At 44.3% G+C, this 13,763-nt stretch overlaps 1 protein-coding gene across 1 annotated transcript; it reads left to right on the top strand.

The window, feature by feature from the left end:
* The first annotated feature begins 12,658 nt into the window (after positions 1 to 12,658).
* On the top strand, positions 12,659 to 13,132 carry LOC126470947 (uncharacterized). Its single transcript, XM_050098997.1, has one exon. It carries the CDS (start codon positions 12,659 to 12,661, stop codon positions 13,130 to 13,132), a length of 474 nt encoding a protein of 157 aa, XP_049954954.1.
* Positions 13,133 to 13,763: the final 631 nt, after the last annotated feature.

Below are 13,763 nucleotides of genomic sequence, written 5' to 3'. Positions count from 1 at the left end.
TCTAATGTCGTGTCGGACTTCCTCTTGCCCCGTGTAGTGCAGAAACTCGACGTGCAAACAAGTCGTGAAATACTGAGCATTGCTGCCGATATAGCCGTCCACAATTACAAAAGTGTCGCCGGTGCAGGATTTCGTGCACGAACTCACCTCTCGATTATCTCCCATTTAATATTCGATAGGATTGATCCGGGTGGCCAAATCATTCGCTCAAATTGTCCAGGACGTTCTTCAAACCAATCGCGTACAACTGTAGCCCAGTGACATAAAACATTGTCATTGTTGTGTTGGAAGAAGAGCCAACACCGTGTTACTACTGGAGGTCGAAATGCACGCGTTTTATCTCACGCATGCTGGCGTGAGGAGGGAAGAACTATACTGACGTGAGGTCTGGAACATGATAAGGAATGAAAATTCAGAAAGCGGACGTAATTAGTTTGTTACTTAACTTTAATCCATTAATGATGAACGTCGCTCTTGACGGTACATCATTGACAATATTATCTGTTCAGAACACATAGTAACTGAATATGGCGCCTTGCTAGGTCGTAGCAAATGACGTAGCTGAAGGCTATGCTAAACTGTCGTCTCTGCAAATGAGAGCGTATGTAGTCAGTGAACCATCGCTAGGAAAGTCGGCTGTACAACTGGGCAAGTGCCAGGGAGTCTCTCTAGACTAGACCTGCCGTGTAGCGGCGCTCGGTCTGCAATCACTGATAGTGGCGACACGCGTGTCCGACGTATACTAACGGACCGCGGCCGATTTAAAGGCTACCACCTAGCAAGTGTGGTGTCTGGCGGTGACACCACAGTCATCTATAAAAATTCCATCATTGTTTACACGTTACCTTGTTGACAACTTGTGTTCATGACTTCGTAGGGGCTGTGCCACACTCGAACCCTAACATCATCTCTTATCAACAAAAATCGGGACTAATCTGACGAAGCCACGGTTTTCCATTCTTCTAAGGTCCAACCGATATGTCACGTGCTGAGAAGAGGCAGGCAGTGCAAGTGTGTCGTGCAGTTAGCAAAGGCACTCGAGTCGTTGGTCTGCTGCCATAGCCCATTAACCGCAAATTTCGCCGCACTGTCCTAGTGGATACGTTCCTCGTACGTCCCGCATTGATTTATGCCGTTATTTCACGCAGTGTTGCTTTCTTTTAGCACTGACAACTCTACGCTCTATGCAAATGCCTACTCTCGGTCGTTAAGTGAAGGCCGTCGGCCATTGCGTTGTCCGTTGCCTGAAATGAGGTATTCTCGACACACTCTTGACACTGTGGATGACGGAATATTGAATTCCTTAACGATTTCCCAAATGGAATGTCCCATGCGTCTAGCTCCGACTACCACTGCGGGTTCAAAGGCTGTTAATTCCCGTCCTGCAACAATAATCACGTTGAAAACTTTTGCACATCAGTCACCCGTGCACAAACGAGAGCATCGCCAATGCACATTGTGTACGCGATACTACCACCGTCTGTATACGTGCGTATCGCTGTCTTATTACTTTCGTCACCTTAGTGTATTTCATGTGCTATAAACAAGTTAACTCAGTACTCCAATAATCTACAGAACCAACACTGGCTCGGTGTGAAACGAATTCTGAAGTATATCGCTGTAATTTATAACTGGATAAATTACAGCGATATACTGGATGGGGTGTAAAGCTAGTTCGCGTCCGTAGTAGAATACTACACGTGCACCCTGGGTAACGCTAAATGAACTAGCAAAGTACAGGCGACCAGATAATCCTTAGTTGATCTCCTGGTCACGGCAAATCACGATGAATTCTAGCAAAACGAACCCTTTGACTAGAGAACTCGAATCGCTGATTCGAGTCTGCCACCTGAATATTGAAGGCATAAGTAGAGTCAAATGCATATACTTGCATAAAGTTTTAACAAAGAACGACATTGACGTAGTCGCAATTCAGGAGACCCATACTGAAGATGACGAGCAGCTAAGATCAAGGGGCATTATATCTGGCTATGACCTAATAGGCGCCACACACCACAGACATTATGGCACGGCAACATACGTCAGGAGAAATATCGAAGAAGTGGCTCTCGTATCAACATCTACCACAAACGAGATTCACGAAGTCATTATAAAAGTGGGTGAAGTCACAATAAATAATATATACAAGCCTCCAGGGCAATCGTGGCCCCCACAAGCCCTTCAAATCCTGCCTCACCCAGCAATATACGTAGGTGACTTTAATAGCCACCATGAACTGTGGAAATATCGAATACCTGACCAAAACGGCGAAGACCTGGTGAAATGGACAGAAGATCATAATACTCAACTAATCTTTGACGCCAAAGACCGAGATACATTTAAATCAGCCGCTTGGCTAACTGAGACCTGCCCTGACCTCAGTTTTGTTACAACTGACAAGAACAACAAACCCCTGCCGGTCTCTCGCAGGGTACTTGAGGATTTCCCCCACTCTCAGCATCGTCCAGTGCTCTTAGAAATAGGTCTTAGTATTCCCCTGATATCCTCTTATCCTCGTCCTAGATGGAACTTTGGGAGGGCAGATTGGGCTGCTTTCTCGGAGAAACTTGATAAATGCCTTGGATGGATACCCCCAACGTATAAGAACTACGAAAGATTTGTTGGAGCCGTCATCAGCTCAGCTAAAGTTAGTATGCCCAGAGGATTCAGAAACGAATATGTGCCAGGATGGAGCGAGGAAAGCGAACGGTTTTATAGACAGTTTCTGGACAATGGGGATAAAGAAATTGCAGACGATCTATTACATAGCCTAGACGTGGCCAGGCGTGCTAAGTGGATGGAGACCGTGGAACAAATGGATTTTACAAGATCAAGCAGAAGGGCGTGGTCTTTGCTTCGGAGACTTGGAGGTGGAGGTAAAAATCTGTGAATGACCAGCGCTATGTCCCCAAATACAGTTGCGGTTCACATCAGCAAGACGTCCAGGGCCCCAAAGGAACGAGCCCATACTATAAAAATTAAAAAGGAGCTTAAAGAGCTAAAATCGACAGCAGAGAACAATACATCTTATTCCCAACCCTTTTCAGTCGAAGAGTTAAATATGGTCCTGAACGATATAAAACCAGGAAAGGCCCCAGGGTTTGATGGGATTCACCCAGAATTTCTGCTCCACTGTGGTAAATTTGCAAGATTATGGCTTGCGCGATTCTTCTCTAACGTGTTGCAAACTGGAAAAATTCCGCACACTCTCAAAAAGGCTAAAATTGTTGCCATATTAAAACCGGGCAAACTGAGTGACCAACCTCAGAGCTACCGCCCAATCGCCTTACTCAGCATGATCTATAAATTACTGGAGAGACTTATGTACAACAGAATGAGCGAAGTCATCCTGGAGGCTGTACCGGTAGAACAGGCGGGCTTCCGGCCGAAAAGAAGCTGCACGGATCAGGTCCTCGCTCTAACAACCTACATCGAGGGGGGCTTCCAAATGTGGTGTCACCGCCAGACACCACACTTGCTAGGTAGTAGATTAAATCGGCCGCGGTCCATTTAGTACATGTCGGACCCGCGTGTCGCCACTGTGTAATCGCAGACCTAGCGCCACCACAAGGCAGGTCTCGTGATACGAACAAGCACTCGCCCCAGTTGTACGGACGACCTAGCTAGCGACTAGATGTACGAAGCCTTTCTCTCTCATTAGCCGAGAGACAGAATAGCCTTCAGCTAAGTTAATGGCTACGAACTAGCAAGGCGCCATTAGCCTTACAGTGATTGTAATTAAAGTCTCCTGTGTATTGTCAAGAGCGATGTACCACAATGATTGATTAAAGATAAGTATTAATCCAGCTACGTACTTTTCTTCATAGCATTAAGTACGTAGCCTGTTCCAGTACTTCACGCCCGTCTGCGTTAGTCTAGCGTGCATTTTCAGCCATCTCGACCTACAAGGTGTTGGCCCAGCTGCCGACACATCACATATCCCATCCTCGTCGCCATGTGATGTGTCGGCAGCTGGGCCAACACCTTGTAGGTCGAGATGGCTGAAAATGCACGCTAGACTAACGCAGACGGGCGTGAAGTACTGGAACAGGCTACGTAATTAATGCTATGAAGAAAAGTATGTAGCTGGATTAATACTTATCTTTAATCAATCATTGTGGTACATCGCTCTTGACAATACACAGGAGACTTTAATTACAATCACTGTAAGGCTAATGGCGCCTTGCTAGTTCGTAGCCATTAACTTAGCTGAAGGCTATTCTGTCTCTCGGCTAATGAGAGAGAAAGGCTTCGTACATCTAGTCGCTAGCTAGGTCGTCCGTACAACTGGGGCGAGTGCTTGTTCGTATCACGAGACCTGCCTTGTGGTGGCGCTAGGTCTGCGATTACACAGTGGCGACACGCGGGTCCGACATGTACTAAATGGACCGCGGCCGATTTAATCTAACACCTAGCAAGTGTGGTGTCTGGCGGTGACACCACACCAAAGACAGCAAAAAACATCAGTGGTATCTGTTGACCTGACGGCGGCGTTCGACACTGTCTGGAGACAGGGCCTGATTTATAAGCTCCTCCGCATCGTGCCATGTCTAAAAACGGCTAACCTTATCAACGAAATGCTCTGCAATAGACCATTCCAGGTTGTCATCGGTAACAACAGAAGTAAATTCATGAAACTTAATAATGGCCTGCCCCAAGGTTCAGTACTGGCTCCACTGCTTTTCAGCATGTATATAGCCGATATGCCTAGGACGAGATCCAAAATGTTCGGATATGCGGACGACTGGGCCTTGGCCACACAACACCGAGTGATGGAGGAAACTGAGATCACTCTATCCAGCGATTTGACCACTCTAGGAAAATACTTCCGTGACTGGAGGCTCCAACCCAGCCCATCCAAAACAGAGGCCACTTGTTTCCACCTGAATAACAAATTAGCAAACAAAGAGCTCAAGATCCGCTTTGATGGCGGCACTCTTCCACATAATAGAACACCAAAGTATCTGGGCGTGACACTCGATAGAACATTGAGCTATAAACAACACCTTGTAAACACTGCTGAAAAAGTCAGAACTAGAAACAACATTGTCCAAAAGCTTTGTGGCACTAGTTGGGGGTCCACTGCCTCCGTTCTGCGTAGCTCTGCACTAGGACTTGTCTATTCTGCAGCAGAGTACTGTTCCCCAATATGGTTAAATAGTGCTCACATCAAGAAGGTGGATGCAGTCTTGAACCAAACGATGAGGATTATCTCTGGAACGATCAGGTCAACTCCTGTCCAATGGCTGCCTGAATTGAGCCATATCCCGCCGCCACATTTGCGCAGAGAACACGCACTTGTCCGGGAGTGTCGAAAAATCCAAAATAGCCCAGATCTTCCTATCCACACCCTGAGTAATGGAATTGAGCAAAATAGATTGAAATCCAGACACCCCCCTCTCGCAAGTGCCAAAGATCTGGTAAAGAACGCTTTTATTCTTGAGGACCGCTGGAGAGAAGAATGGGAGGAAAAGACACCGCCTCAGGTTAACACCTTATTGGGAACATCTAACAGACCTCGGGGCTTTGATATGCCCCGCAAAATCTGGTCTACCCTTAACAGGATCAGGACGAGCCACGGCCGTTGTGCGGACTCCTTGTACAAATGGAGCATAGTGCCATCACCACAGTGCGACTGCGGCGCTGACAGGCAGACAATTCACCATATCGTGGTAGGGCCTACCCTGGGCCAACAAGGGACTTCATGGATGCGACTAACAGTGCAATCGATTATATTTCTAACCTAGATGTTTGTTTGTGATATTGTAACTGTTTTGTGTGTTATGTACTTTTAGATTTTTCATACGTGATTTGTACTTGCCATACGCTAAATAAATTATAACTGGATATTGCGATGCAGAGTTGTAAAATGGACACGTTTTCCTGTTCCAGGAAGAAAGCATTGCGTGGAATCCGTGCAAACAGCGAGCTGTAGCGCTTACTACGGCGTAACCAGAATACGTGGCGATGACGGCAGCAGCGTAGGAAGCACTTTGGCTTCAACAGTTATAAACTCGATAAATGTGGGAATAATTCACTAGTCATACACTGCCACAATCAAAGGTCAATAAAGCTAACATCTACAGACTACTATCATCCGAACACGAAACAGACAGATATCCGTCTGCACATTCTCAGCGAAAATGTTATGACGACAAATATCAGGTCTGTTTTCATTAAAGGGTGACATGGCAGCTGACAGCTTATCTAAAGGAACATTATGCGAAAGATAATTGTATTGCGTCAATAAAATGGATTTGCATTCGGTGATGGGGATGTCAGAGATTAGAATGCAAATCATTATATGCTCTCGCAGTCTTATGAAATTACAGAGTATATGCACACTGATGGAAAAAAATTGCAACACCAAGAAGGAGTTGTGTGACATAAACGAAAGTTGGTAGGCATGTTCCAGCATCTGAAAGAAAATGTCTAATTAAATTTCGTCACCAGTCACATAAGAGTAGCGTTAGTAGCTCTACTAAGAGGATCGAAATCAGGTTTGCCTTCAACACACGCTTTAACGATCTTAAGTGTTAGTTTCTGTTGTGTACATAGTTCCGCGTAGTCAGCGCGTACACAACTTTCCCACTAGAGCGCTCGTCCGTCTCCGCACTACGAGATGACGCTGCCTTAGAGACGGACCAAATTCTGCTTCCGCCGATCCGCGTATTAATATGTAACGCAGCCAATGAGATTGCTGCTAACGTAGAACCATTTCCCCTCGCGGATCACACTCGCGCAGTGACACCTGAACGCGCGAGGAATTATAACGAGTGTACCGACCTCCGATTAGACAGTGTGCATTTGTCTGCACCAGTCTGTACCAGTCTGCATTAGTCTGTACCAGTCTGCATTTGTCTGTACCAGTCTATAGTCAAGTTTCAGTCTGCGCCTAATAAGATTACCATATTCCTGTAGATAGCCATGAAGATAAATGAATAGACACTTTGTCAAGTATCAGAGATATGTGAGAATAAGATTAACGTACCAAGACCAAAGGAACTTCAGATTGTCAATTGTAAATAGCATCCAGAATCAAGTTAAGTAATTTTATGCTTGTTATTATTTTAATAAATGTGTGTGAAAATTAATCAAGTTCTGTTTAAAGTTGGTCACCGTCAATCTGCTACTCTAAGCGTGCAAGTGGCATTTCTATCGCCTGACCTAACGGCAGAAGATAAACACGCCACAATAAGACCACGAGACATATTGCTGACACTCGCCTACTTCGTTAGAGCGATAAGTCAAATAATCTGATGGTGTGTGTACCGAAGGTCTTACAGTACGCACACCACAGTTACATTCGAGACTGGAGGTGGTGAATTAATGTTACTCAAGAATGTTTTTAAGGCGACAAAGGCACAATTATCAACACCTCACTGAGTTTGAATGAGGTCGTGTAAGAGGGCTACGTGAAGTTGGATGTTCCTTCTGTGACACTGCAGAAAGACTTGACAGGAATGTAGGCAGTGTACATGATTGCTGGCAGCTGTGGTCATGAGAATGTACGGTCGCAAGAAGACCGGACTTCGGGCGGCCACGTGGCGCTACAGAGAGGGAAGATCACCGTGTCTCGGCATATGGCTCTTGAGCATTGTACTGAATCTTTAGCAGCAATTTGTCTGCTACTTCAAGGACAGCTCCAAGCCAGATGTCCTGTAGCGTGCATTCCACTGATTCCAAACTACCGCCGCGTCAGTGGTGTCAAGCGAGAGCTCATTGGAGGGCAGGGTGGAGGTCTGTTGTGTTTTCTGATGGAAGCCGTTTCCGCCCCAGTGTCAGTGATGGCCGTGTGTAGGTTAGACGGAGGCCAGTTGAGGGGCTGCAACCAATCTGCATGCGTGCTATACGCACTGGACCTATACCTGGAGTTACGGTCTGTAGTGCGGTTTCGTAGGACAGCAGGAGCACTCTCGTGGTTATCCCACGTACCATGACTGCAAATTTGTACGCCGATCTGGTGATCCGACCTGTTGTCCTGCCATTCATGAACCGCATTCCCGGGGGTGTTTTCAACAGGCTCTCCCACATACCGCTGTTGTAACCCAACATACTCTAAAGAGTGTTGAAAAGTTGCCTTGGCCTGCCCAATCACCAGATCTGCCTCTAATTTAAAAGAAGTTAATTATCCTATAAATTCCATTTGTTTTATTTGATCACAAGTGGCACATATTTCGCACTTTACAATATTAAGGTTACGAAAATTCTCAGAATATTTTATAGTCTATTAAATAAAGAAGTCTTATAATATTTCGAAAGCAAACTCAGTTTTTCATAAAAACAGTCATATGATAGGAAGTATAAAACATTTATTATTTTGGAGATGTGGCATACACGGTAATTTTTACAAAACTTTATTTCAAAAATTAAGTACAATAATGTACGATTATTTTTATTTTTATAAAATTTACTAACCTAAAGTGGCGTGTTTTCTTTGTAACTGTTCACTATGTATGATGGGACTATGTACAAAAGTTAATTTAACAAACTGCAAGTTCTAGAACAATTTAGAACTTGTGGTGTAATATATCGTTTGTCATATGCACAAAGGTAGGTTTTGTCTCGGGCTCGAATGGTACAGTGTTCGCCTAGACGCGGAGTTGTAAGTACGACTTATTTAGATTTAAAACTAGTTTGTATTGAAAATGCATTCAAAACGTTTTAGGAACTTGTTGATTAGGAATAGTGATCAGTATTAAATCTGTGTACGAACGAAAGAAGACTCTCTTCCGTGATGTGCAGAAAACTCGTGCATAAATTTCATTGTTCGCTCATGCCTGGATGGAAAATAAAAGAAAATGTGAATATCTTTCTTTACTTATGTCCTACAAAACTGGACCTTTACATCATCCCCTAGAGAAGAAGAAGCTTAATAAGTTTTTGGTGTTGTGGTTTTCAGTCCAGAGACTGGTTTGATGCAATTCTCCATGCTACTCTATCCTGTGCAAGCTTCTTCATCGCTGAGTAACTACTGCAACCTACATCCTTCTGCAACTGCTTAGTGAATTATAAGACGAGTATTCCATTTAGAACAGTTTTTAAACGTTGCTGTTACTCGTACTATATAAATACATATTTACATAGTTAAATGGATAGCTGAAAAAAGGCAATTAATTATCGTCACATTTAGTAACTATGACTTTTAAATGGCAAGAAACAGTGTTACAATATTCACTGGCTGCGAGATTACTTCCTTCGTAATGTATAATTGATGGTGCACATAAATGTACGTATTTCTGTCGTTGTGTTTCACAGTAAAAGAAAAGAAGGCTTTTCTTTTACTGCAAATAATTACATAAAATGTTGGCTATCACGCGTGGATGTTGTAATGTATGACACAGAAACTAATGTCATTATGATGTTAAACAATCTTTGTATATGTTATGACTGACACATATCACATGTATAAAGACTCCTTGCCGGTACAGTACACATCAAAGACCATAAATGACAGTTACTTGCAATGGATTTTTTCTCGTCCAACCGTTTTCGTGATAAAAGATTGCCGAATTGACTAAAAAAGTAAAATTCTGATGGACCTATAATGGGATTGTTGGTCTTTAGACCCTTATTTGTGGTATCTTGTGTCCGATCTCTCCCAGGGAGCACCGCCTGTCTGTGCGAGTGAGATAATTTGCGTGTCCAGTGAGGTTGATAGCTACATCGATGGTACCGTAGCTACTGTCAGGTTCATCCTTGCCGAAGAAGTATTAGCAGAGGATCCAAACAAAGTGCAACTCACAACGTCCCATCTTCTTCATGTCTCGTTCCCTATGTATCTTCCTTGTTATCTACCTCACAGTATAAGGCAGGGGGGAAGGGAGAGGCTATAGAGACGAGATGACGTATGCACTCCTAGGGGAAAAAATACTGACTGAAAATCCTGCTGGCACAGAAACAGTGAAGTGGCAGTCCCACGACTGAGCTTACACCGCACATAACCCGTAACATGGTCACTGGACATTTCCCTACTTCTAAAAACCTTACAAATTAGCCTCGGAACAGGTTGTTACCTCATAATACAATACTGGCTAAACGAACCGGTATACGAGTTATGACATGCAATATTTAATGTTTATATACGTCAGGAACTACTAAGGAAATAATATCTGAAACAGAGAAGTACAAAAGTGATGTGACTATTCTTTTTCTTCCCCTTTGCATATTTCCATTTCTCTACGGGGTGGACATTGTTATATGGGTTGAAGCAATATTAGTGACATTTGAAGGCTAGATGTCCTTCCTGACGCCAGCAAACTTGTGACTGAATTTCAAGAGGTGAGGTAGAATGGTGAAAGCGCCCTTGGAGAGAGTAACCCATAATATTGTATAGAGAATGTAGGGAAAATAGCGAATGTGAATATAGAACACGCTCTGTAATTGCTGACAACCTGGTAACACAAGTGAAGGGTTTCGTGGCAGTTAATATGTGGTTTCACCGCCGGACACCACACTTGCTAGGTGGTAGCCTTTAAATCGGCCGCGATCGTTTACGAGGTGCATTCAAGTTCTAAGGCCTCCGATTTTTTTTCTCCGGACTGGAAAGAGATAGAAACATGCGCATTGTTTTAAAATGAGGCCGCGTTCATTGTCAATACGTCCCAGAGATGGCAGCACTGTACGGCAGATGGAATTTTACCTCCAGCGGCGAGAATGAGAACTGTTTTAAATACTTAAAATGGCGACGTTTTCCTTACTTGAACAGCGTGCAATCATTCTTTTTCTGAATTTGCGTGGTGTGAAACCAATTTAAATTCATCGACAGTTGAAGGAGACATGTGGTGATGGAGTTATGGATGTGTCAAAAGTGCGTTCGTGGGTGCGACAGTTTAATGAAGGCAGAACATCATGTGACAACAAACCGAAACAACCTCGGGCTCGCACAAGCCGGTCTGACGACGTGATCGAGAAAGTGAAGAGAATTGTTTTGGGGGATAGTCGTATGACTGTTGAACAGATCGCCTCCAGAGTTGGCATTTCTGTGGGTTCTGTGCACACAATCCTGCATGACGACCTGAAAATGCGAAAAGTGTCATCCAGGTGGGTGCAACAAATGTTGACGGACGGCCACATGGCTGCCTGTGTGGCATGTTGCTAAGCAATGTTGACACGCAACGACTTTTCATCTGTTGTGACAATGGATGAGACGTGGATGCCATTTTTCAATCCAGAAACAAAGCACCAGTCAGCTCAATGGAAGCACACAGATTCACCGCCACCAAAAAAATTTTGGGTAACCGCCAGTGCTGAAAAAATGATGGTGTCCATGTTCTGGGACAGCGAGGGCGTAATCCTTACCCATTGCGTTCCAAAGGGCACTACGGTAACAGGTGCATCCTACGAAAATGTTTTGAAGAACAAATTCCTTCCTGCACTGCAACAAAAACGTCCGGGAAGGGCTGCATGTGTGCTGTTTCACCAAGACAACGCACCGGCACATCGAGCTAACGTTACGCAACAGTTTCTTCGTGATAACAACTTTGAAGTGATTCCTCATGCTCCCTACTCACCTGACCTGGCTCCAAGTGACTTTTGGCTTTCTCCAACAATGAAAGACACTCTCCGTGGCCGCACATTCACCAGCCGTGCTGCTATTACCTCAGCGATTTTCCAGTGGTCAAAACAGACTCCTAAAGAAGCTTTCGCCGCTGCCATGGAATCATGGCGCCAGCGTTGTGAAAAATGTGAACGTCTGCAGGGCGATTACGTCGAGAAGTAACGCCAGTTTCATCGATTTCGGGTGAGTAGTTAATTAGAAAAAAAATCGGAGGCCTTAGAACTTGAATGCACCTCGTAGTATACGACGGACCCACGTGTCGCCACTATCAGTCATTGCAGACCGAGCGCCGCCACACGGCAGGTCTAGAGAGACTTCCTAGAACTCGCCCCAGTTGTACAACCGACTGTGCTAGCGATGGTTCACTGACAAAATACGCTCTCATTTGCCGAGACGATAGTTAGCATAGCCTTCAGCTACGTCATTTGCTACAACCTAGCAAGGCGCCATTACCAGTTACTATTGATACTGTCAATAATGTACCGCCAAGAGCGACGTTCACCATTAATGGATTAAAGTTAAGTATTCCACCAGCTACGTCCGTTTTTTCTAAATTCTGATTTCTTTGTCCTGTTCCAGACCTCACGCCAGCCTGCGTGAGCTAAAACGCGTGCCTTTCGGCTTCCTCTAGTAACACGGTGTTGGCTCTCCTGCCAACCACAACATAATAAACGATTTACATACCTCACTGCCGAACACAAATAGGGGACATAACGTTTGTGAATGCTCGTACCCTGGCAGAAGTGCGTGAAGTAGAGGAAAAAGTCAAGTTTAATCAGGAAATAGATCGAGCGAGGTGGCGCTGTGGTTAGCACACTGGACTCGCATTCGGGAGGACGACGGTTCAGTCCCGCGTCCGGCCATCCTGATTTAGGTTTTCTGTGATTTCTCTAAATCGCTCCAGGCAAACGCCGGGATGGTTCCTTTGAAAGGGCACGGCCGACTTCTTCCCCGTCCTTCCCTGATCCGATGAGACCGATAACCTCGCTGTTTGGTCTCTTCCCCCAAACTACCCAACCCAATGAGGAAATAGGAAACACAAACGACGTGGTGAACAACAGAAATACAGAAACAACAGTTGGAGATTTAAATGCTGAAATGTGGCGGGAGACTATGTACAGAATGAACACTGGGAAAAAGGGCTTACATGAGAAATCGAATGGTAATGGGTTAATGGTAATTAATTGTGAAACTGATCAAGATTTAATAATGAGCTCAATAGCACTCCACCACAAGAATATTCAGAAGGGGATTTGGAAATCACCAGACTGGAAAAATATAGACCAATCTGACTTCTTGTTAGCAGGCATGAATCATAAGAAGAGCATAGAAGGTGTAAGCTCATACAGAGGAGCAGGTGGGGACACAGATCATTTTCTACTCGTTGGGAAGGCCAAACTAAAAATGTTATTCTGCAGCAAACAAATGAGCGACCGCAACACGCCATTGGAGCTAGATAAACTGTATCGGTCTGAGATAGCTCGACGATACCATATGGCTGCGAGGAATAGGTCCGAGACACTTATAGCGACGGAACAGAGTGACGAAGAGGTGGCTGTTGATGTGATGTAGTTCAGAGCAAAGGGAAGGGTGACAGATGCCACAAAGGAGGTGGTAAGTGATAATAAAAAGAAGAAAAGAATTTGATTGAATCATACATTCGAGGAAGCAGTAAAATAAAGAAGAAAAGCAAGAGGAAGATAGATAGATAGACAACATAAACAATGAAAACAGTCACGAAGAATACAAAAAAGTGAAACGAGAGACAATGAGGGTATTGAGGCAGAAAAGAGAAAATATCTGACGTTCAAGCTAAAAGAAAATTAAGAGGCAGTTCAAAGAAAGGGCAGTAGACAGATGTTGCAAAGCATCAAGCAAGTAAGAAGTGGAAGAAGAGCCGAGTATCTACTCACTATGATGAAGATGGGGAGACAAGATGGTTGACAAAGAAATGAACCTGTAATACTTCGCTGGTCTATTAAATGCAGAAGACCCAGAAGAGATGTTTCAGCAAACAGAGTAAGAAAGAAGCTACTGAACAGTTAGCTTTACTGACGAGAGTGAGGAAAAGGCAATAAATTCTCTGAAGAAGAGGAAAGCACCAAGAGAAAATTAAATAACGTCAGAAATGATCAAGGACGGAGATGAAAGAGTTGACCAAAGTAATTAAAGTGATATGAAAGAGGGAAGAGCTCCCGACAGA

The sequence above is a fragment of the Schistocerca serialis genome, chromosome 3, assembly GCF_023864345.2.
Source record: "Schistocerca serialis cubense isolate TAMUIC-IGC-003099 chromosome 3, iqSchSeri2.2, whole genome shotgun sequence".
NCBI lineage: Eukaryota > Metazoa > Arthropoda > Insecta > Orthoptera > Acrididae > Schistocerca > Schistocerca serialis.
Note: the sequence above shows the minus strand (reverse complement) of the source record. Positions and strands in the feature narration are given on the sequence as shown.

Bases quoted from the DNA above. Each gene is read 5' to 3' on its own strand.
- LOC126470947 (XM_050098997.1), top strand. From the start codon at position 12,659: ATGTGGCGGGAGACTATGTACAGAATGAACACTGGGAAAAAGGGCTTA.